The sequence below is a fragment of the Rhipicephalus microplus genome, unplaced genomic scaffold (assembly GCF_043290135.1).
Source record: "Rhipicephalus microplus isolate Deutch F79 unplaced genomic scaffold, USDA_Rmic scaffold_25, whole genome shotgun sequence".
Lineage (NCBI taxonomy): Eukaryota > Metazoa > Arthropoda > Arachnida > Ixodida > Ixodidae > Rhipicephalus > Rhipicephalus microplus.
Window position 1 is genome coordinate 445,195 of NW_027464598.1, and position 26,144 is coordinate 471,338.

Below are 26,144 nucleotides of genomic sequence, written 5' to 3' on the forward strand. Positions count from 1 at the left end.
ATTCCGGCGACTTCGTGTTTGGCGGAAGGATCAGTCGACATGTCGAAAATTGCAGAAGGGTCGAGGCTGCAAACACGCCCGACGCACTCACCCCGAAGTAGTGTTACAGGACATGACAAGAGGTTCGAGATGAGCAGTCTGCTGACGCCGTCATGAAGTTCTAGAAGGGCGTAAGGTAGCGGCGAACGAAAAGGGCAGATGGCGTGAAAAGGGCACTCGACTCGCCGAGCGAGTTTCAAGATACCATGGTAAGGCCGAAAGAGTGCGGCGGTATGATAACGTCTTCAGCAACAAATAGTTTGTCCCAGGTTTCAGGAGCATCATTTAACGGCGCGTCGCCAAACACTTCAAATTCCACCTCAGCGCGAGAGCAGTCGATGACGGCTTTTTAGCGGAGAGAAAGTCCCAACCCAAAATGAGGTCATGGGAGCAGGAATCCAAAACTAGTAATTCAACGACATAGATGAGGCCATCAATCGCTATGCGAGCAGTTACTCGTCATTCCAAGCCTTCTTCGTGCTGCAATGTGTTCAGCTTACCGCACGTACCCTCAGTGCGCACATGCGGGCATCTTCAAAACCTACGCTCGGCTTTCCTCCCGGTTTTATTGGCGAGGCATGTACATCTTTTTGCGCAAGTACATTCAGTCATGACCGCAGTGCCAACGGCTGAAAGCTCTGCCTCATCATACCTCTGGTCCGATCCAGCCAATCCCTTGCCCAGCCAGGCCTTTTGACCGCATTGGGATTGATCTGTAAAGGCCTCTTCCATTCACGGCTTCCGTAAACCGTTGAATTGATGTCGCTGTCGACTATTTGACGCGATACGCAGAAATAGCCGCTTCGTCTGCTGCCAAAGCACGCGACGTATCTTCTTTTCTCTTGCGGAACTTCATTCTCCGTCACGGCGCACCGCGTGAACTTCTCAGCGATAGAGGACGTGTATTCCTCTCTGCAGTCGTCAACGCACTCCTTGCCGAATGCCGTATCATTCACCGGACTACCACCGCCTACCATCCGCAGACGAATGGCTTGACGGAAAGATTCAACCGTACCCTAGGGGACATGATATCAAAGTATGTTGCCTCACACCACTTCGTTTGGGACCTCATTCTCCCTTTTGTGACGTACGCATATAACACTGCTCCACAGGCAACTAGGGGCTTTTCGCCATTTTTCCTGTTATATGGCCGAGACCCTTCCCCCACACTAGATACCATTCTACCCTACCACCCAGATTCGTCCGAGTCTACGCCTATCTCTGAAGCTGCCCGCCGTGCCGAGGAATGCCGTAAGCTCGCCCAGTCATTTACAACTGTCGACCAATGGAGACAAAAATCTCGACGTGACGATAACCAGCCGTACCCTAATTTTGTTCCGGACACTCTTGTGTGGCTTTGGGTTCCCGCTGTGCCTACAGGCCTTTCCTCGAAGCTTTTTTCAAAATACCAGGGACCCTACCGCAATGTCTCGCAGACTTCACCTGTTAACTACATCGTCGAACCCGTTACGCCATCCACAGACCAGCGCTTTCGGGGACGTGAAACTGTTCACGTACAGCGGCTGAAACCTTATTAGGATCCGCTCGTACTCTGTTCCCCGTGAGTCGCCAGGATGGCTCCTTTTTCGACGGGGGACGAAGTGTAGTGAAGAGGAATGCCCACTACTGCAGCGACATCGACACGTTGGCGCGGGGCACGAGCTAAGACTGCCTGGTTGTTGCTGCGACGCTGCCCGTACACCCGGCCAGCTCTTGCTACTTCTGTACAGACGCTGATACCGCTTTTGACCTTGCATTTACATTAGAGTTAATTTAAAAATGCATGAAATATGCCTACTTTATAAAAGAGGTGACTACATCAGCACGCGTATATTTCCAAGTATTTTTTGGTATCCCGCTAAATAAAATTTAGTTTATTGCTTTATACCCTTTTAATTGATAGTCACTCAACTTCACCAGTTTCAATGATGTTGTTGAATCATTGCGTGGCAGCTTGGCAGGCTTACTACACAAAAAGAGGGCAATGGATGTTATCAAGTTGTGTGCCTGAGACGTCCAATTTTTTACAAGAGTGCGCCAGCCTAAGATGCCTGATGAGAAGGCAGAATTTTACTGCGACAAAATGTCGTCATTTTGCACGTCACTGGGAAGAATAAATGTTAGTTCACAAATTCAAATAAACTCAACCGAATTCAATTGAATTCAATTCCCGCACCGGGAATTGAATTCAAATTCCAGCGCGGTTGACTTAAAAGAAAACTTGCGTCACCGACAGCGTCACCGTCAACATCACTGCAGTGGTAGCTTGGCCTTTTGCGTGAGAGGCAACACGCTATCACTGAAACAATTGTGCACGCCACTAATAATTATCATTCGAAAACTACGGTACAATTATGAGGGTTGCCCTAAAGGGCTTCATATATTTCCACCACACAGGGTTATTTAACATCCAGTTAAATTCCAGCTCATGGGCATCAAGCATTTTCCTCCTCCTACGAAAATAAGGCTGCCGCAACCTTCGCTTCAGCATTCGAGCATCATAGACAGGCTTCTGAGGAGGGTTGGGATGCGTGTCTCAGAAGTTGCTACTAATGTCTTTGTGCAACTGATTGGGCATGCGCATGTGTGCAACGTCACCCTCATTCATGTCGTTCCGTTGGTTTATCTTTTTTCTTCTTTCCTCTCATATTTGCTTCATTTTTCATCAATATACTCATTCTACAGAGCGGAAATTGAAATTCAAATTCCGCGCGAAATGTTGATAATAACGTCTGACTTAGCTTCTGTAACGGGATGTATAATGACCATATCAGATTAAGAATATGGAATAGCGAGCGCTAACCTTGCACCAAAACGCATTCTGGTGATTTCACCTTAAGCCTTAAGTGCGAGTCAAGCCATTGCATTTGCGAATTAAATGAGAGTTGAGTGTACACACGTTTGATAGGATTTAACTCGAGAAGTACGAACTGCCATGATGTAATCGAGCGACTTAGCGTTACTAACCTTATTAGTGTTGCTTTGCAGCTGTCAGCCAACAAGGAACTACGAAAGAAAACGTTAAGTAATAACGTTCGCATATATATGCCTACGTGAAAATGCTTTAAAATGTTTGCATTAGGTGCGGCCTCATTGCCGCTCTTTTGATCGCAGCGTAGTCCTCACGAGGCTTGGTATTGAAGGCGTACTCAGCATTAGGAGGACAGTTGCCCAGCTACAATGTCGCCGATGTGAGCGTACGTTTATTTCGGAAAAAAAAAAGGTTACTGGCTTGCATGAGAGCTTCCTAGGCGCATGCTCTGTCAGCAGTCTTGTTAGTTGGCTGTAGAGGCTGACGCGCCATTTCACGCATTAGCGTTTAATTTTTGCGTTAAGTACAACTGATCTGTGGGAATACTTGGCGGGTATGTATACAGTGCAGAGCTCGTTAGCAACTGTATATTGCGTGAGTATAGCGGGCCCTAATCACCGCCTTTAATTTGAAAAGATACTTTCGATTTCTATATATAAGAGTGCCAAATATTCAATGTGTGAGTTATGAGTATTTCGCAATAAAATAATAGTTAGCCGTTGACTCATTTGTTTTTTTTTTGTCAAGACATAGTGATAGAGAGACGGATATGTGTAGGATAAGTATTCACCTGGTCTGCTGTGACGCTTGAGATATCTTCGTTTTATACTTCTGCACGAAAAATATCATAGCATTCGGAATAAGCTAACATCGAAATACCGGGAAGGGTCATGTGTTTTCATAAGTAGCCATTAGCATGATTAGCGCAGTGGTACGGATGTTGGTGCTTCGTGGTAATAAGTGTTGCTGATGAAAATCAACATTGGCATTAGCTGTTTTCACATTTTTAATGACAGTATATCGTTATAGGACTCAATTCTCGACAATTACAACAAAACAGATTCTTCCCTGGCAGACTGCAAGAACGCGCGAAAATTCTGAATTGCTGAAATTTGAACAGGCGACGTTAACCTGAGACTTTCAGAAATCCAATTTCAGATATAGTGTCTGCTTACGTTTTCCTTTCTAGTGTAAATAGGGTAGTTTCGGCGTTTTATCATCTTTTTGAACTTTGCTACGCGATTCTCAATTTTGCACTGCTAAAACGCTCTCCGCACAACATCTTGCTCTTTTTATGCCATGTGAGTAGCGAAGCCAATGAAGCTACATATATTGCATTTTTCATTCTGTAATCCTCCCCCCCCCCAATTATAAAATGTTCGCTTTCCCAAAAATGTACCTACGTGGGGAAAATAAACCAAATCTTAAATCTCATAGGTTAGGTGGTTGAGTTGTCCTACAATCTTCTACTCACAATTTGCATGTAGACAGCGTGCTGTTAACAAAATGTTTTGAAATACTCGTGTTGTTCTCGCAAACAGATATGATAGGGCAGAATATGAGGCAGTTTAGAGAAGTGCACTCTATTTTATTTTTTCACCGCAACAGCTGCCGACTTTCTCGAGATGTCCAAGGGAGTCATGGACAGTCAAAGTGGCTCGCAGCTAGTGGTCTACTATCCTTATGTGCGCTGCTTTCCAAAGAGCAAGGCATCACAGTTCTGCCGCTGTGCATGGCTCTCAGGATGAGCACATTAGTGCGGGATTCTATGCACACAGGAAAAGAGATGCAACGCCGCAAAGCTGGATGCTGGACGTGGTAAGTTCTTTCACTATCTACAGTTTCTTGTGCTGAAATACATCATGATGCTTTCTTTACTGCATATAGCGCACTGTGATTACTAGTTGGTCATTTCCTACGCTCAAGCATGCAACCTTAATTACGGTATTCTTAGCTTCACGAAAGTCTGTACAAATCATTCGCTGCTCCTTAACTAACTCGTGCATTCAATCAAGTGTTCAGAGTTCACTTTGAATTGACTGAAAAATATGTTTACGTATGAGAGATGACAGAAAAAACCTTCATAAGAATGCATTAGTGTTAGTGGGGTTCCAATTTGGAACTGAATCAAACAGTGCACCAGAAAACGTTTGAAAAAGACAGCAAGGTGAGACTAATTGACGAGGTCGTTCTCTCTTTTGTCCTGTTTGATGCACTGCTTGATTAAGCTTTATCACAAAGCTTAGCATAATGTTTTTCAGTGCCGTCTTCGCACTGTGGTAGCTATATTTTTGGGCAACAGAAGACAACCCTCGTGTTGTTGTAGCTTTGTTTCAAAGTTGTAAAAACAGATTAGTTGCCTTTGTTTTATGCTGAAAAGGCAGGCCTAAACCGCTGGTTGGCCGATTTTGCAGCCTCATGTTTTATGGAGATAAATCGCGTTTCCGTCAAACCCTCGACTTCAAGGCAAGCCATAGTACTTCTCATCGAAGTAGATATAATTGGTGATCTCAAACAATGTTGTTAAATTGTATTACACCAGCGCCATTGAGTGTATCTTTGAGAAAGTGCAAGACATGTACATATAAAATTTAACGACTATACTTTCAAACACCTGAAAAAGTACGTGTAACTGACTTTCAGGCCAGTCTGCAGGTACTGCATACGAGGTATTGCCTACCGATGCATCACCGATTCAGAGCTTGTGGCTCTCACGACACTGGTAAGTTATCCATTGTTTCACATTTACCTGCGTGGTATAAAAGTTCTCAACGTAGATATCTGGACATCTGTAATTATGTGGTAACTCTTAAACTAGCTAAGAGACATTTTGAAGTGTTCGACGAAAGACCATTACGCTTTTCTTCCCTTACACTTGAAAAATGCAAAAAGTTTTATCTATATTTACAACTGACATATCCAATGAAGTGCTGAAGGTTATAGGTCAAGTGCAGCATACCATGTTACTTCTGCCTATAACTAGTTCGTGCGTGGAGTGGTGTACTTGCAGCTATGGTGCAGAAAAATATGTAGTATAAACGTGTGCACGCGAGCACTGCTAGACAATATGAAGACGTTGAAACCACAAACGGTATTTAGTCTGGTTTCTTTGCTGATCGATCGATCGATAGCTTTCTTTACTGTGGGGTGCCGAAACCAGGGACCACAGTGGGATGACAAGAAGAAATGAATCGAGCAGCAGCAGCTATCAGCGTTTCGAAATCTACCTCCCGTAAAGTATGGAAGTGGCGTACGCGGCCTCCGGCCACTTTACGATACCACTCAGCTCAACGTATGCTGTCTAACCGCACTAAACGTACTAACGGCCACTTTTTCTTGCTCATTGACATTCTACGAGAATCTTCGCCACATGTTATCGTACTGGCGTGCACACGAGCGAACCACGGCCACGCTTTGAGACACGAGCCTTCTACTAATGCCTTAGACCCAGCACTAGCAGCTGCAACCTCGAATCCAAAATTAAAAGAGCTCACTTTCACACGCATTGAAACAGATAGAAAGCCGGGAGCAGTGTCAGCGATTTCAGAATGAACTCTCAGTGACCACACTCTAAGTCATCTAAAGGTCAAGCCGGCAGCACCACTTCGTTACCGCACAGCACATCAAACAGCTGGAGCTAGTGTTTTTCCTGCAAATCGAAAAAAAAAACACAGCACACGCGCCTGTGATGCAAACTTTCCGCTTGACTCTAACAAAATAATACTGACGAAAGAAAACCGCTGCTATCAATGCACGTCCCGAGGCCATCAGACACGTTCTTTCCACGTCAAACTTACGTGCTCAGCTTGTCACGGAAGGCGCACATCGAGTATGTGGGACCCTCACTGCGTAAGTAAATTGGCTACAGCGGAAACGTCGTTACAAGTAGAGGTTTCGGGATGCACAAGAGAGACGTCACACTATGTGATGCTATACGACAAGAATTCTTCAAGTGGTTGCGCGAAGACAGACACAGGAGTGCACCGGCAGATCTTTCACGCCTTTGTCATCAACGGTAACACATGCCGCTACATCCGAGCGATTCTCGTTGGAGGAAGCTAGAGATAATACATCACTGAAGTTCTAGCTGAAAAAAAAATGCAACTCAATCTGCTGGGAAAAACTAGATCTTAATTTAACACGTTTGACATCGTTTCTCCAACTTATGCGGAGCAACGAAATATTTTTTTAAGTTCCCTTGCGTAGCCTACACCATTCTAAAAGCCACACCATTCGGGTCATTGTTGTACCGTTTATTTGTGACGACATTATTTTGCCGACATGTGATGGCTACCTAACACAGAAGTCGCGTCACGAAGAAAAACGTATTGCTGATAAAAATAACTTAACTGAGGCGGAGACAGTGACTGGCATCAGCTTGTTGATTGGAGCTGACCACCCGTGGATAATGATTACAGGAGAAAAAATGAGAAGCAAGGATATTCCAGGATTTTTGACAATAAACATGGCACTTGGCTGGACAATTAATGCAAGGACCCAGTCATCAAAGTACCTCTCTTAGTGATTAGATTTCATATGTGGGGCTCAACGTCCCAAAAATACCAAATAATGATGAGAGACGCCGTAGTGGACGGCTCTGGAAATTTTGAAAACCAGGGTTCTTTAACGTGCACACAAATCTCAGCACACGGGCCTATAGCCTTTTCCCTCCACTGAAAATGCAGCTGTCGTAGCCAGGATTCAATCCCGTTACCTGCAGGACAGCAGCCGAGTACCTTAGGCACTAGACCACCGAGGTGGGAAAAGTACCAGTTTTGACGGTGACACTAAACCCGTAGTCTGTGTACTAAGAGTCGAAACGATCAGCGTCAATGAATCTATCACGGATTCCTCAATAATTCTGGCAGCTTGTAGCAGTGGGCATCAGTGATCCTGGAGAACGACACTGATAATAGCTCACTGCAGGCATCCGAAAAATTACCTGCACAGAAAAAGTGCCACAGTTTAGCCAAAAGGGCAAAGCAATGGATGGGATAGCAACACATTGAAATGTTTTACGAAGCAAGGCTCGCATTTTCGGGAGCAATAATATTTGTAGTAAACATGCGCTTACCAAGTAACCAAGTTTCTTCTTGCGGCGTGGTCACAGTAGATGATCACATCAAGAACCATGCGTAGCGACAGCGTTGGTGAGAAGTGCCTCCCGCGGGCAGCGCATGCTGGCACTAAGGGTCATACGTCGCGTGTCACCGCTGGTGGCAATTTGTTATGTGCCGAGCACATCTATATGTGAACGGCCACTCCTGGTACACTTTTGACACCGTTGTTTCGTGTTGATCAAGGTGGACGCTTGAACCAGTTGGTGATACATAATCTAAGAGTACTACGCGGTACAAAACACGGACGGTAAAAAGACGCTTGTCCTTGTATTTTTCCCGTCCGTGTTTTCTACCGCGCAGTACTCTTGTTTCGTGTTGATAGCAGGAGCTCCGGCCAACTGTGGGAGAAAGAGCGGCGCACTGTTGACAGTTATTACTGAGGGGAACAGTGCAAAAAACGTGACGGAGAAAGATTAAACACACGACACAGCGCGTGTGTCGTGTGTTCAAATTTTCTCCATCCCGTTTTTTGTGCTGTTTTCCTCAGTATCATGTACCAACTCGCCCTTCAAGAAAAGCCCTTCTGCAAACAGTTGTTATGTGAAAGCGCATCTACTTTCGTACTTTTAACCTTTCGGCAACACCGAAGTAATTCCTCTGCATATAAGCCTTATATATATATATATATATATATATATATATATATATATATATATATATATATATATATATCCAGCGAGTGTCTTCTGTGAATCCAGTGATGAATAGAAATTGGCTTGAGCGGACAAACGTGCGAAAACTTTTATTGCTCCTGCGTTTCGGCCGGGGTCCGGCCTTCGTCAGGGAATACATTGCAAATGTCAACGTGCTGCTTATATACATTGGGGGCCCCCAACACGTGTCTATTTATTATCAAATGTCACATATATGACAGTGGCACACAAATCAACATGCGAAAGAGCACGATGTGATAATGACAAGACTATATCACGAAATGATAACATACGGTGAAGTCTGCGCAGCAAAAAAGGGCGTTTTTCACAGTCACGGAAAGGATCAACATAACAAGGGTGATAATGTACCACGAATGCATTTAACAATATTGCGTTAAAACAACTCGATGAACTAACAAGAAACATAGGTAAACAACCAGCAACAATGCGCTAAAAGAATTAACAAAAAACAGATGTAAAGCAACGAGAACAGCAATATGTGGCAATGGTGATTTGAAAAAAAAAACACTTTGGTAAAAGTCAGATACATGGCATTCATGAGAACGAAATATAACAGAATTGTATGTAACAGGCTGAAAACTGATGAAAGCTGCAGACATGTGATAGGGAATTTAGCCTTGTCCGTGACATAGTGATCCCGTTGCTGAACGTGCGCCCAGGAACGTGAGCTTTCCTGCGCTTTCGTTAATGCCGAATGACAGTGCTTTAAATTTGTAGATGAGAAATGATTCGCGTGCTTCCCGTTCGTGGTAAGACTTAAAACCAGATTCTAATATGGTTGCTGTTAGGTTATCGAGTGAATGTCCTGTCGCATTCAGGTGCTTAGATAGGGGTAGGTTAGGAAAAGTTGTGACATGCGCCTTGTGGTTATTAAACCGCAGTCTGAATGGTGTCGCTGTGTGGCCTAAGTACTGAAGCTTACAGACTGAGCACTCAAGTAGGTACACACAGTTACTTGTATCGCAATCATAATCACCATTAATTTTCATTGTGAAATTTGACGCCGAACTGTGAGCTGAAATAGAGGTGGTCATGTGTACGCAAACCTTGCAACGTGGTTTGCCACAAGGGTGGCAACCTGAATAGGCAGGATGAGTTAGTACAGATGAAGTCAGCATATTGTGCAAGTTTCTCGACCGGCGATAGACTACACGTGGCGATTCCGAAAATATGTTTTTGAGACGGTCGCTCTGCATAAGAATGTTGTGGTGCCTTCGTGGGATGTGGTTAACGTTTGGTGCTGATGCGGAATACGTTAATATGAGGTTTGTAGATGGTCACTGTTGAGCAGGCTTGTTGGAGTGGAGGAGCACGCTCCTGTCCACTTCATTAGCACGTTTAATGGCATCGTCAATTATCATAGGCGGGTAGTTTTGTCTTCTTAGTGCATCACTGAGCTTGTCACAATTATCCCTGAAGTCAGATTGTGCGGAGCACAACCTTTTCAAATGGAGCGCCTGGCTGTATGTTATGCTTGTCTTGTTGTGTCTTACGTGGCTACTTTCAAAATGAAGGTAGCGGTGTCTATCAGTCGACTTTCTGTAAAGCTTTGTCGTTAGTTTATCACCTGAAATGCATACCGTGACGTCCAGACAGTTTATGTTTGATGCTGAGTAGGCGAGCGAGAAGGAGATTGATGGGGGAAAATTGTTAAAGCTTTCCACAAAAGACAAAAGTTCAGTTTCCCCGTGATGCCATATCAAAAAGATATCGTCAATAAAGCGCTTATAGTATAACGGTTTTAGGGCGCACGTGGCAAGAAACCTGTCCTCCAATGTGCCCATGAATATATTGGCGTAATTCGGTCCTATCTTCGTGCCCATTGAGGTGCCACTCGTCTGTACATAGGGAGTTTGATTAAATTCGAAGTTATTTAGTTGCAGAATTAGTTTTAAAAGAGAGGCTAGAGTTGAGCTGTCAATAGGTTTGTCTAGCGAAGATTCGTCATATGCACGTATTACGGACTGAATGCTGCATCATGCTGCATCATCATTTTTACTGATGCATCAGTAAAAAGACGATGGAATCACTAATACCGCTTAGTCCTGTTTCAGAAAGGTTTTATTTATTACCGAAGGTGCACAAACCAAATAACCCCGGTCGCTCAATAGTTTCGGCTATTGGTACGGTTACTGAACCTCTTTCTAGCTACATTGACGCTCTTATCAGAGTAATTCCCGCCTCCTTTCTCTCGTATCTTCGAGACACTAACCATTTCTTGAGTGACATTGCTGATCTTGACGTCCCCGACAAAGCGCTACTAGTCACTCTAGACGTAGCTTCTCTATACACGAATATCCCGCATGACGACGGCATTCAGTCCGTAATACGTGCATATGACAAATCTTCGCTAGAAAAACCTATTGACAGCTCAACTCTAGCCTCTCTTTTAAAACTAATTGTGCAACTAAATAACTTCGAATTTAATCAAACTCACTATGTACAGACGAGTGGCACCTCGATGGGCACGACGATAGGACCGAATTACGCCAATATATTCATGGGCACATTGGAGGACAGGTTTCTTGCCACGTGCACCCTAAAACCGTTATACTATAAGCGCTTTATTGACGATATCTTTTTGATATGGCATCACGGGGAAACTGAACTTTTGTCTTTTGTGGAAAGCTTTAACAATTTTCACCCATCAATCTCCTTCTCGCTCGCCTACTCAGCATCAAACATAAACTGTCTGGACGTCACGGTATGCATATCAGGTGATAAACTAACGACAAAGCTTTACAAAAAGTCGACTGATAGACACCGCTACCTTCATTTTGAAAGTAGCCACGTAAGACACAACAAGACAAGCATAACATACAGCCAGGCGCTCCATTTTAAAAGGTTGTTCTCCGCACAATCTGACTTCCGGGATAATTGTGACAAGCTCAGTGATGCACTAAGAAGACAAAAGTACCCGCCTCAGATAATTGACGATGCCATTAAACGTGCTAATGAAGTGGACAGGAGCGTGCTCCTCCACTCCAACAAGCCTGCTCAACAGTGACCATCTACAAACCTCATATTAACGTATTCCGCATCAGCACCAAACGTTAACCACATCCTACGAAGGCACCACAACATTCTTATGCAGAGCGACCGTCTCAAAAACATATTTTCGGAATCGCCACGTGTAGTCTATCGCCGGTCGAGAAACTTGCACAATATGCTGACTTCATCTGTTCTAACTCATCCTGCCAATTCAGGTTGCCACCCTTGTGGCAAACCACGTTGCAAGGTTTGCGTACACATGACCACCTCTATTTCAGCCCACAGTTCGGCGTCAAATTTCACAATGAAAATTAATGGTGATTATGATTGCGATACAAGTAACTGTGTGTACCTACTGGAGTGCTCAGTCTGTAAGCTTCAGTACTTAGGCCACACAGCGACACCATTCAGACTGCGGTTTAATAACCACAAGGCGCATGTCACAACTTTTCCTAACCTACCCCTATCTAAGCACCTGAATGCGACAGGACATTCACTCGATAACCTAACAGCAACCATATTAGAATCTGGTTTTAAGTCTCACCACGAACGGGAAGCACGCGAATCATTTCTCATCTACAAATTTAAAGCACTGTCATTCGGCATTAACGAAAGCGCAGGAAAGCTCACGTTCCTGGGCGCACGTTCAGCAACGGGATCACTATGTCATGGAGAAGGCTAAATTCCCTATCACATGTCTCCAGCTTTCATCAGTTTTCAGCCTGTTACATACAATTCTGTTATATTTCGTTCTCATGAATGCCATGTATCTGACTTTTACCAAAGTGTTTTTTTTTTTCAAATCACCATTGCCACATATTGCTGTTCTCGTTGCTTTACATCTGTTTTTTGTTAATTCTTTTAGCGCATTGTTGCTGGTTGTTTACCTATGTTTCTTGTTAGTTCATCGAGTTGTTTTAACGCAATATTGTTAAATGCATTCGTGGTACATTATCACCCTTGTTATGTTGATCCTTTCCGTGACTGTGAAAAACGCCCTTTTTTGCTGCGCAGACTTCACCGTATGTTATCATTTCGTGATATAGTCTTGTCATTATCACATCGTGCTCTTTCGCATGTTGATTTGTGTGCCACTGTCATATATGTGACATTTGATATTAAATAGACACGTGTTGGGGGCCCCCAATGTATATAAGCAGCACGTTGACATTTGCAATGTATTCCCTGACGAAGGCCGGACCCCGGCCGAAACGTAGGAGCAATAAAAGTTTTCGCACGTTTGTCCGCTCAAGCCAATTTCTATATATATATATATATATATATATATATATATATATATTTATTTATTTATATGCGTGGATGACGGTGGTGGCAGCGGCGGAAAATCTAGCCGAGACTGTCCATTTAATCGCTATCGCAATAAAATGGGTGTACTGTGGAACTACCTCGAATATACAGCTCGAAACAGCCACTTATGTTGGCATGCTCAGACGTCCCTAAAAACTGGCAGATCGAGTGGTTATTCATGGAAGGACTATTGGTGCAACACGACACAGCCCTTCGGCAATATTTCAAGTTAAGACATGCTGAAGTGGTGCCTGAAAACGCTTTATTTGATCACGCTATATTTATATGCTACATCGCAGAGTTATAGGAGAACAATCTCTGACTATGAAGTTCAACGTTATGGTCGACACATCGTCGCAAATTCAAGGCATCCCATTCATCATTGACTACCTTAATAGAAGCCTGATTCTTAATCCAAAGTTGGAAGTTTCCGTCACTGTGAACCTGAATGCTTACGAAACATTTGAACCTACCGAAGCAGTGTACTGTGAATTTTCAAGTGGGATTTCTGCCAACGCCTTCTGGTTGCCACTGCGCAGTAGAAATACGCCCGATACGCTGTACTTTAATAAAGCACTCCTACCTGAAGCAGGAACAATATATTTCCAAGACATTCTGAATTGCCAAAGACCTCTCAAATTGCATATTTTACTGCTCGTGACTCATCGTAAAGATTTGAAGATCACTTGATACACCTTGCTAAGATCGTTGATGGAACATACTTTTACAATCCAAGTCATTCTTAAGCAAAGGGCTGGGAAAATTAAAGTTCAAAAGTAATACAACTAGGACTGTACAACTGGTGAACGACTTCGTAGCTCCAAGTGCGCAGACTGCTTGACGTGACAAGAAGCTGAGTTACCGTCAAAAGTAGCTAGATCACCGATGTATGGTGGAAAAAAACAATGACCACTGATATTCATCTTTGCTCAGCATACTCTAAAGCGGCCTTCAAGCGTATCGTGTGGTGATAATTGAGGAGTCTGGCAGCTGTACAAGTTTATGGTCTCTAGTCTAGTCTCTCTGGACTTCGGTTGAGGTGGAATTATCCAAGCTTGACGATGACAACTAGAGCACGCATGTTTTTTTAGAAGACCCATACATTTTACAAGCTCTAGTTGTGACTGGGAGGTGAGAGTATTTTTAAAAATATGTATTACTATAAACGTGTGCAGACGTGCACTAGCTGCTAGCGAAGAAATTGAAACCATGTACGGCGTTTGGTCTAATTTCGTCGCCGATCAATAGCTTTCGTTACATGTGGTATGGGGGACACGCAAATTACCATCGCTCTACCACTATACAGATTATAATTGAAGTTGAAATATATATATATATATATATATATATATATATATATATATATATAGCATGAAGAGGCTATGTTCTTTTCTGAGTCAATAGTATGGGCCCCGAGACTGTAATTGATGGAGGAATGGTCTTGCCAATTTCTCAAGCAGGAACGCACTTATCTGCAGTTCACTTGCCAAATCGACAAGAAGTTAATTGAAAGGTGTGTCGATTTGTGGCAACTCAGTCCTTTAAGAGCCAGCCTTATGTTACTCTCACATTGATTTGAAAGGAAAATTGCTCTAAAGTCTTGCTTCATAGGCTGTAAACCTATTTCATTACACGTCTTATTCCCGTGATAACGATGACATTATGGGAGTGAAAATTCTTTATATGAAGTCACCATTGGCGCTATGTATGATCATTGCCAGGACATATTTTTAGCGTGTTGAGAGCTTGTAATTTCTTCCACATGCATATACAAAATGATGAAACCGACAATTTATCCTGGCACGTATGGACTTATCATTCTCACAACTCTCTGTTCAGTATGAATGTCATATGTTGAATTTTACGAGCGAGAGCTACGAAATGAATAAGTCACTTCGAGCTCTGAAAGTTTCCATCATCTGGTGTTCATTTACAAGGAACTGACATCACACAGTTGCCTATGCAGGTACCAGGCAATTCGCCTGCATTGAACTGTGACGTTTCAGCCAGGATAGATCTTTCGTGTCAGCAGCCAAGCTCTGTGATCCCTGTACAACCAATAGAAATGTTTTTACTGGTCACCAATACTAGCTAACAAACGCTACTCTCTAGCGTAGTACAAAAGGAATAGGTCCCGTGGCAGTGCCTATGCCGATTATAACCAGGCAAAATGTCTTTACTGGTCATTATTACTAGCTAACAAACGCTACTCAGTAGCGTAGTACAAAAGGAATAGGACCCCTGGCACTGAGTATGAAGATTTCTTATCGCGTACATGGTCTACACGCTTTTCTAAAAGCAACGAATGGCGATCTATAAACGGCGCAGCTTGGAACCATCCGCGAATAGGTCTGCCTCGCATCAGAACAATAGCGTTGCCACGCTGTGCAGGAGTGATAGAACAAAGCGAAACAGTCGCTATTGTTTTAGTCAAGCTTCCCTCGATCAGTAAACGTCCACGCATACTTATATGCTCTGGATCTTGCTTTCTTGTATAGCCAGTATGCGCTAGTGGTGCGTAGTCACTTACTGAAATTTGTAAGAATAGCATGGCGATATCACAATTCTCGATCCTGTCTAGCTCGCCATATTCTCCCGTGTTTGCTCGCTTTCCATTAACTCTACAGTGGGAACAAGATTGTTTCGCATTAAATCCTGCGTGTTGCCGGCGTCATTAGTTATAAAAAAACCGTGTTTTCTGGTAATGAAAACTTCAGAAAGATGCAGGTGAACGAAACAGTGAAAATAATGATAATCACAGTGATTTCTATACACGTGCTGCCTCATAAAGTGCAATGTTGTCACAACCAAAATGTGACTGAAGTGTCGGCGAATAGACGTCGAAGGCTTACTGTTTTTTTTTTGTTCTTTAAAAGAAAGTGTTAGGTTCTCTCAAAAAGAAATTAAGTATACCAGCAAGCAAACTATTTTTACCGTATAACTCATTGCTTCCGACAGAATAGCGTCCAACAAACCAAGTCTTTGTACCTTTATTTATTCCTTCACGTGACATATATTTATCAACTGCCTACCTTTTCAATGTGAGAAATGTCTACTAGTTTAGTCCATAGACTGGTGCAACTCCCCGGTGGATGGGAATTGTTGTCTTGAATGAACCCAGAAAATTTATGACGTTTTTGGACCAATCACTGGCAGAAACTAAAGCAAGAAAAGCATAAGGCAATGACATCAATTGCGCTGATATCGTGTTTTTTGTATTTCTATGTGCAGACGATATTGCTCCTATGCTTCAGGATATGCATTCTGCAAGGAAGCTTTCCTGAATTTTCTGAGATGGACAACCCTGCAGCCTTCTCCTCGATGCGTACAACCAGGTGAACGTACCTTTCAAATATGGCTAGTGGTAGTAAGAAAGTATCCTAAATCATTAGGTTTCATTACAAATGCAATACCGGCTTATAACTATTATTATACCCTTTTATTATCAGCAAGTGCACTTTTCCGCACTGTACATACCCTCAACTAGTGCCGGCATCTTTCAGGTCGAGACTAACTCCTAGTTAGTCTGCGTTACCGTCGGTACCGCCGGTAACGTCGGTAACGCCTGGTAGGCGTTACCGACGTTACCGGCGTTACCGACGGTAAGGCGTTACCGACGCCGGAGCTTGTCGGTAACGCCTGTTTATGTCAAGAGAGGAAAGTCAATATTTTTGATGTCTTAGCGCAATTAAACTTTGCACAAAGAACCTCTTTGCAGTAACTGCCTATCCACTATTAGTTTTGATAGCTTGCTTTACAGTTATGAAAAGTGTCTATTGTATCACCATATCGCAGACCCATCGCTTAACGAAATATCTGAGATCGGCAATCTTTATTTGGGGGCAAGCGGTTCCTTGTATAGAAAAGAACAAGATTGCATTAGTGTCAATAGTAGAAAACTGAATTCTTACAATGTTTTCGCTCGTAGTCATTATGAAATCCCGTATCCTGTATCTCGAACTTTTAGAACATATAAAAAACTTGCGCAAAGTCACAGAGATCAAGCTATGATTTTGAAATGCAAGTCTTGCGTTACTTAGTATAAGATGTTACTTTGAAATGATAGAGAGGAACAGCATTATCAAAATACAAGCATTTTAAATTGCGCATCTTGAATCATTCTTCATTAGTCCACTGTTGATTCCACGATGATGAACATGATGCTTCAAAGTAGAAAAAATCAGAGAGAAAAAGTCACGCAAAAAACCAAACAAACAAAATCGGGGATGGAGGAACGCGATGAAAATGTAGTGCAGAACATTTGTACATGTTTAAATATTAACTGCAGAGTTCCGAGTAAAATTTAATTCCTCCGTAAACGTTTCTATATATGCTGCAGTTTTTATAACTTCACTTATGTATATGTCTGTGTATACGTAGAGCTTTGTGTAGTAAGAATACTATAGAGTTTTTTTGTTACTACCAACTCCAAAAAACAATACTCCAACAAAACGGTATACTCAATTACTGGCACCTACATAAAAAATTGAGCACCTGCTAATATTCTAAATTCACTCCACAGAGAGTAGGGAGCGTGTTGGCAGCACTGCACAAACAATATTAGGTGACGACGCTCGTTTTAGGATAAGCCTTGGAAATGCGTGTCGCCCATCCTGATCCCTTCCTTTTCTTTACGACAGGCTACTCACTTACAGCTACTTGTGTGCCTTCAATGCCTGGCTCTTGCTGTGTCCACGCACCCTGTCATATGATTGGCAGATGGGCAGTATACCTCTCGTGACATCACCGTGCGACTGCAGAAATCTGGCTACACTGGCGTTACTCACTACGCTATTGGCTCTTGGCTGGTGGGTTTTGACGAGATTGAAAAGAAAAAGCAGCGTGAGTTGCCATTACGTTTCATAATTCTTATTCTACGGGCCTTGCCTAAAAACGGAATAGCAATGAGTTAACTTCGATTTCATGTATGTTTTTCTGGGAGGGGGGGGGCACTGGAATGCCAATTTTTGTGTTGATCATAGTGTTACTAAGATCGTACTTTCACCGAACGGTCGTTCTATATTTCCTATATGAATTTTTTTAATTATTATGTTTGCTTCGGTGGGTCGAACGCATCCAAATTTTGAATATGTAAAGCACTAAATAGCGTCGGTTTACGAGAAACCATCACAAGGCTAGCGTGTATTAAGTCTCGTACGAAGCGTGTAGCCAACATGTATTCAGTCCAGCTCGTCGGTATGTTTATTCTCCTCACAGCGGATATGGTAATGACGTTTAAGCCTATTTGCGCAAATTCTCTGTATGTCTCGTTGCAGGGAAGCTCCACATTGCTATATTTATCCGCAGACGGTCCTTCGATACTTGTCCTTCTAGAAGGTCACGAGATAAATCGTCCATTAGCTGGGTTTTTGTAAAACCGGCCAACAAGTTTCCTCATAACTGGACCAGTAGTCTCAAGAGTACATTTATACACTGCTTCGCTCTTCTGTCTTGAAGAAAATAAATGAATGAAGGTGAATGGCTATGCACATACATTTTTAATGGGGCAAACTTTTGTTTCCTTGTGTTCTTTATTATTTTATGTCCTCTACCATAAAAAAATTGAAGTCACAGAATTTTCTCAAAAATTGTATATTGGCCATTCTGGCAGTAACACAGTCAGTGATTTCAATAAGACCGATTAAACATTCACAATCATAAACTTATAGCGGGCTTGCTCATCATAAAAGCAAGAAAGACACCTTTACTACCTGAGATGAAAGCAACATTTAAAGGCAAAAGTGCTTATGAAGGCTGAGTGTTCAAACAAAAACTCAAATAAAGGAAACAAGACAACACAAACGTCGTCTGGTCCCTTCTGTTGCGTCCCAGTCTACACGTGTTACCTTCTTCTATGATAAGTCCTTACTGATTCGTTCGACTTTCTGCCACTTTAAGTATTACCTTTAACATATGTACACGTGTGCGTGAGGGTATTTGTGTTCTCGCATGTGTGTGTATTCATGCGAGACATTTAAGGGGCGAAGCCCCTTAAGGCGTGTTTAGCTCGTCACCTGTATGTATGCATGTATGTAGTAACCACCTCAAAGCATATACACGAGGTGAATGATGATGAGTGGGGTGAAGCTTCGGGGGGTTCCATCGGCAAGCAGTAAATCATCCGCCGCATGCGTCTGTCCGTCGTCTGTCTGTCTGTTCGACCCATGGAGGAGCACACGCACGGATGAATGCACGGATGGAGGGATGAACGGACGCAAGGACGAACACACGGATGAATGCACGGCCACAAGGACAGATGTACGGATTGACGTACGGACGGCCGCGCGGACAGACGGACGCACGGATAGACGAATGAATGCACGGACAGACGCATTGACGGATGGAAGCAAGAACGAACGTATGGACGCGAGCGCTGAAAAACTGACCGACGCTCCGCCCCACTGATCATAATTCATTCCGTGGATATGGTGTGATTTTTTGTAACCATACACTGCACGCAATTGTCATCGATATCAGCATGTTAGGATTGTTTGAGAACTTTAAGCGATAGGTATCTTTTTATGTGACGCATGAAGCCTGCCAGTGGATCAAGAGAACAACTGTGTTACTGCAACAACACTGAGCAACTGCGTGACCCTTCATTAAGACTACTGGTGCCCCTGCTCCTGACTGTGCTGCCATTCCTTCCGGCGTCCAACCTGTTCGTGACCGTCGGCTTCGTCGTAGCTGAGAGAGTCCTCTACATTCCCAGGTACGGAATACTTTTTAACACCGCACATGATAGTAATTGTATGTGTACCCATGATAACGGATAACGAATGGTGGTCAAAAGGCGGAATGATACAATTGAATCTGTTATGTAAAAATTACCTTTTATGTAGGAATTGAACCGTGCAAATACATCTTTCAAGACGACGTTGCAGCCTTTACCTAGAGACGAAAGGCTGCAACTATCAGTGAAACTACTTTTTTACAAAGCTTATGCTAGTAATGCCAAATATTTGCGAGATATCCTATGTTTTCGCAAGTAGTACTAAGTATGCCCAGACATGCCTAGACATGTCCCGTACCTATCTGTAACCTGATGTGATTTTAGTCAGGTCACTCTACTGTTATGTGGTTTATGAAGGTAACATGCCACGTGAGTAGCGATTACGAGATTTATATATGACGGCAACATGTGACGTAACTGGCTGTGATGCGATGCAGCCTTATATCAGCGACCCGACTAATTGCTACGTCTTTTTAGTCATGCTGCGACTAGGCGTAGTGCGATTTTTGGTGACGCAAGTGTTTTTCTATAAATACACACAAAGATAGGTGACGTGAGCGTTATATGATGTTCAGTCATGTGACTTTGTTACGCGGTTATAGTTAGGTGAGCGAGCTTTACGTGATGTTACACAATTTTAGTCACGTGACAGATTATAATATGAAGGTATATAATATTCAGTCACCTAACAGACTCGCCCGTCTTAGGTTTTGCATTCCACATCAGAAAAAAAACTCAGCGATCATGCTATGGGAGCGAAGCGAAAGTTAAAAGATATTAAGCAAGCGTGTACCTGTTCAGAGTTATCATCCCTGTTTGCACTATCTGGACAAGGAAAAGCTTAAAGAGCTCCGCGCTGGAAAATAGAAAGTATGTTTGCGAACAGTCCTCTTTCATTTTCGACGTAGTCACCCCACTCTGTGTACAATTTGACACCGCATTCACTAAGAAGCGCGCGGATAATAGCGAAGCATAAAAACAATAATTAGAATAAATAGCGGAATGCAAAACTTTTTAACTCTGGCAAGTTGGTTAATTTCCTGCGGTGTGTGTACGCCATCGCCGGTGGGCACTTTATTTATTTCCTATATACCTTCAAAAGGGCTTTTCGGGCAGTGAGTACCTTTGCCACATTAACACTAAATATACAACGAAGCACCCTTTACAGGCAACTTCACAACGATCACAATTATAGAGAAAGCTTGTGAAGAAGTGGAAAGACTGAACTGTTGTCATATTAGTCTCACGCGGAAGAGCCAAGTAACAGTTTAACATGGCTTCTTTATTCGTGAAAAAATTTAGGAATGCGACAACGTTTACTTCAACACAACAGACGAACAAAATAACTATCCTCAATCTTAATCGCCGCTTTGATGCATTGCTGGACTCAGCGTAGTTCGCGTTTCGTATGAAACTGACATTTTAATTGAATATTTTTAATACCTATGCAAACATGTTGTTTATTTCGTTTTTCATTTTATAAGATTTTTTTGTCTGGGGGTGCAACTGTTTTTTACGGGCAGCTGACGCAAGATTTTTCTGCTCTCTTCTCGCAATACGATGCTTCTCATGATCAAGCAAACAAAATGGGGAACGTAGCGTTTGTCTCCTGTGAACAAGCTTGTTGACCTACTTGCGTTATATATGAGCTTCCATGTTTCTAAAACTTCACAACATAGTTCCCAACCTATGTGTCTGCGTTGATGCCTTGTACCCCGCGTTAGTTTCAACAGCACAAGTTAAAAACACACGAACATATGAGATGCAAGATGTCTAAACAGTAAGTATCGCTGCAGCGATACCATCTGTTCAAGGACTCTTTCATCGTTTTAAGTTACCATGTTCCCCTGTACCTGTAAAGTTCAGAGCAACTTGAGAACTTTGCATGTACACCGGAGGTGTGGGTTTCGGAGGCATTTGAATTGCCTCTGTTGGACGTACTCAAGGGGAAGCTTGCTCTAACATACAGACAAGCACTTGTAAATGTTTCTGCGTCTTCAGTCGAACTACTGTCATACGAAGAACTGCAACGCACCTTATTTTTTATTGCCTGATTAACCGTCTTGGTTCCTACATCGATATCACGTAAACTTCACGAGCACGAACTGCGCTAAATTTTATTCCGCGATGTTCTGTGAACATATTAGAATTTTCGATACGTTCTTTGACGTGGTCGTGTTTCTCCATTCTGTACGACGTTCACCCAGCAATTTAACTGCCGCAATTTGTTGTGTACACGCACGCACAAATCGCTTCGTAGCTTTTTGAAAAATAGTGGAAATGCAAACGAATATTCCGCGAACAAATATATTAAGTGGTTTGTATCTTCATATCCAGAAAAAAAGAGGATAGGCCTTTTTTTTCTACATGATTTCAATTCCTAGGTAAGTGCATCCTCAGCTGTTTTAGTAAATTCCCGGTATGCTCGTTCGGCGCCGTCACTGTCATTCTCTTTTCTCTGGCAAGTGCCTGCATACGTATTTTTGGGACAATATATTTTCTTCTCTGTGCAGTAAGATATTCGCTTTCTGCAGTTTCATTATTACTGAGACTCTTCAGCAGCGTTCCACGCAGATGGTATTTTGCTGTCTCGAACCAACTTGCGCTTGCATTGCCAACGAAAGCATGCGATACATTGCTCAGTACCTATTCTTGTGAGTTTGGAAAAAGGCGCTTAACGATTTAGAGTACTCGGTACTCTACTATGGGAGAGCTGAAAGCTGTTCCTTGGGCATCACCACCTTAATGAGGGTGCGGAGATATTTCGCCGCATATTCGATTGCAGTTAGTCTTGTGTGTGCATTCACACATTCTTCTCGCAGATTCCTGTTATTTTGCAGCACACAGCCTTGGAACTGATTATTGCCCCTACTCCCCCTTGTAGTCCTAACGACTCCATTGTCTCCTGCCTGCTAATTGCTATAAAAATCACTTATGACTTCACTTGGTTGCGGGTAATCTGAGAAAAACACAAGAATATTCAGACTTTTCTTTAGCTATTTAGTTCTTTTTTTACTTCACCAATTCTGTATTCTTTGCACTAATGCCTCTAATACTGAGATTAAGCTTTTTTATTTGTATATACAGCGTGATTGCACAACAAACATAAGTGAAAGGCGGTAACATGGAAATAATGTCATGCATGTCACGCACTTCATGGCTTACTCTCCTCACGAATGGTGTGCTCGCGGCCGGTTGCCTACACTGATCTACAAAAATTAGTATTCTGTGACGCGACTACAAGCCAAATGTAATTGACTGGTGGTAACATGAAATTAGTCATATGCATGCCACGAACAACAACATTTAGATGCCACGCTATCGGTGTGCTCGTGACCGGTCGCTAGCTTGATATGCTCTAAAATTGTTATTAACTGACGCGTTTGTATGACGAACATAAGTGACAAGTTCCAAAATAAAATTTATGCCACGTTTAATATGTATTGCATGGCCTACGTCAAACTATATTGGTGCGTTTTCTGGAGTTTTGTTACCAGGATATGTACGAAAGTCGGTATGGCACGACATCAGTGCATGACGAACGTAAGTGCCAGGTCATGCATGACCAGGTCACGTACGTACGGTCATATGGGTTTTTGTTCTGTTGTGTTGTGTTATAACTGTTTTGCTGTGGAGAGTTTGACGTACATATTGCCTCAGCTCCTCCATATCAATAAGTTCTGCAGCGAAAAGAAATTAAAAAATCAATACTGAATGATAATAAAAATCAACAATCAGCAAAAAAACAAAAAAAAGCATAATAGCACATTTAAACTAGTTGAAATAACTTGTGAACGAACAGTTTTTTTGCAGCAGTTCACACTGTCATAAACTGTTTCGACGCAAAATTTTCTAATCTTACTCTCAGTTAATATACTAACACATCATTTCATAAATAATAACCCCTGGCCCATCACAAGCGCTCATACAGCCCGGTTTCCACTAAGAAGTCTGTCAGGACCTATAGGTTTCATTCGCGTGGTGTATATATCATGTTGCTCATGCATTTGGGCATGACAAACATGTGATATGCCGAGTGTTCAAAGTCAAGCTTAATGGTTTTTTTTTTAAATTCAGCACTAGGAAGAACATGAAATCTATTTTCGCAGATACGTTACGTATCCAGGGGGACACAAATTGATACAATAATGGTGGCTGTCAGTGGCACAATTAATTAGGATTCAATAATTAACTTTTCAGAGATTGCAGTGAGCGCACATATTTGTATTTAGAAGTGGGAGACAGTTGCGTTTCTACACAATTACACGTTGGAAAAATTCTTCTAGCATGCCTGTGCTCCGAGATATCGCGTGGAAACCTAATTTTGCTTAGCATGACTACACGTGCAAAAAAGTCAGCACTGGCGCGAACCTACTTTCCGAAGGGCCATGGTAGTTACGTGCATCGTTTAATCTGACAATAAGTCGAAGGCATTGGTAAAGATGATAACTGTTGGCCTTTTACTACAGGCTGGCGATACCAAATTACGGCTGTTTGTCACATGGGGCAGAAACATTGCACTGATATACACCGCCCTGCATGCGTAATGATGCAAAGTACAATTAAACCATACCGCGGGACACCTCGGAGCACAAAAATACTAGAGGAATGCTTTCACGTGTAAATGTTTCGAAACGCAACTGCCTCCAACTTTTCAATACAAAAATGTCTGCTTACTGTAGTCATTGAAAAGCCAATTACTAATGGCATCTTCGGGAAAGCGCAGCGATGCGCACCAGTGTGCGCCGGTGGGTCTTTACGTATTCGATATATCGCACCAGTGCACACAAACCATCTTCGGTAACCAGGGCGCACCCTGTCAGGGCACTTCTTTTTTGCGTTGCTGCGAGGTGCTCCGAAAAAATTGGTGGAGCGACGCTGTGTAATCCCAGCATTCGTTGCGTGCCATGTGCGTAGCCGACAATCAGCAGACGACCCCCAACGGCTGGTATGGCGACAGCGGAAAAGATAGCGCGCCTCGAATTTCAGAAGGCTTTTTTGTCCATTTCATTTGATGACGACAGAGAAGATGGAATTTTGCTAAGCTTGGAGACCAGGCACACCGATGAAGTACCGAAAGTGCTCAATTTCGTAGCGGAAACTGTCAAGCTCTATTTCGACGTCGATGTGAGTAATTTTATATAGATATATAATTTAAAATTGTGTGGACTTGAGCCTATAGGCTCCATTCATAGCGGAAAACAGCGCTCATCGTGTAGCAGACGATGCAAAAAGCCGGACGGAGCAAAGGGGGGGGGGGGGGCGCAAATTTAAAGCGCGCGCGTTACGCTAGGCGGCGCTAGCAGTGCGCACCAAAGTAGTCCATTTTGTCTTCGGTATCTCCATTTGCCCCTCCACAGCGCCGTGGCCCCGTTTTGGTTTTGGGGAAATTCTAGACTACTCCGGGGCACAATTCCCGAATATTGCATAAATCCTAGTGGATTGGGCCGCTGAGAGCTACCATTATTGTCTCTCTTTGTGTCCCCCTGAACACATAAATGTTCTCCAAAGGTGGTTTTCCTGTTCTTCCTAGTGCTGAAACTTAAGAAAACCATAAAGCAAAACTTTTAACACCTGGTATAGTGAACAAGGTCTCAAAACACGACTGACTTCATTTGCAACCAAATACGAAATAAGCGATGTATGCGACTCTTTTTTGGCTGCTTCCCAATGCATTGATTCTCAGCCGGATTGTTTCTTTGCACAAAACACTGCGTATGGTTCAGCTTGCCGCGTTATGCTTGGCTCGTCAAGCAATCATTTGCTTTCAGGGACATGAATACGAGCTTCTTGTATAACGAAGTTCCCCCCGCCATGGGGGTCTAGTGGCTAAAGTCCTCGGCTGCTGACCCGCAGCTCGCGGGTTCGAGTCCCGGCTTTAGCGGCTGCATTTCTGATGGAGGCGCAAACGTTGTAGGCCCGTGTGCTCAGATTTTGGTGCACGTTAAAGAACTCCAGGTGGTCGAAATTTCCGGAGCCCTCCACTACGGCGTCTCTCATAATCATATGGTGGTTTTTGAACGTTAAACCCCACATAACAATCAATCAATTTCGATCACCCATGGTTCTTTAACGTGCACCTAAATCTAAGTACATGGGCTTCAAACATTTTCGCCTCAATTGAAAATGCAGCCGCCACGGCCGGGATTCGATCCCGCGACCTTCGGGTCAACAGAAGCGTCTTGACCACTAGGCGGCCAACATTGAGGCATGACAACCCCGTAGTTGTCTCTCACAATCATATCTTCTAATCATAATCATCTCTCATAATCATATGGTGGTTTCGAGACATTAAACCCGACATATCAATCAATTAACTGTATAACGAACTTCGCATAGACTTGACACAATAGTTGGCTTTTATTCGTTTGCCGTCGTATTGTGAGCTTTCTTGTTTGATGTTCCATTTATATATGAGATGCTGCAAAGTTCGCTGCACTGTAATTCTCCTTATTACAGCATCGGAA

At 43.0% G+C, this 26,144-nt stretch overlaps 1 protein-coding gene across 1 annotated transcript in view; it reads left to right on the plus strand.

Moving 5' to 3' along the window:
- The window catches only part of LOC142786555 (protein O-mannosyl-transferase TMTC1-like), a 53,672-nt gene extending 33,879 nt beyond the window's left edge, over positions 1–19,793 (plus strand). The window contains exons 4-9 of the mRNA XM_075884264.1: positions 4,460–4,669; positions 5,495–5,573; positions 16,176–16,279; positions 17,585–17,786; positions 19,481–19,656; positions 19,787–19,793. Of these exons, the coding sequence (XP_075740379.1) occupies positions 4,460–4,669; positions 5,495–5,573; positions 16,176–16,279; positions 17,585–17,786; positions 19,481–19,656; positions 19,787–19,793 (778 nt within the window). The remainder of the gene's footprint in view (positions 1–4,459; positions 4,670–5,494; positions 5,574–16,175; positions 16,280–17,584; positions 17,787–19,480; positions 19,657–19,786) is intronic.
- The last annotated feature ends 6,351 nt before the right edge of the window (positions 19,794–26,144 follow it).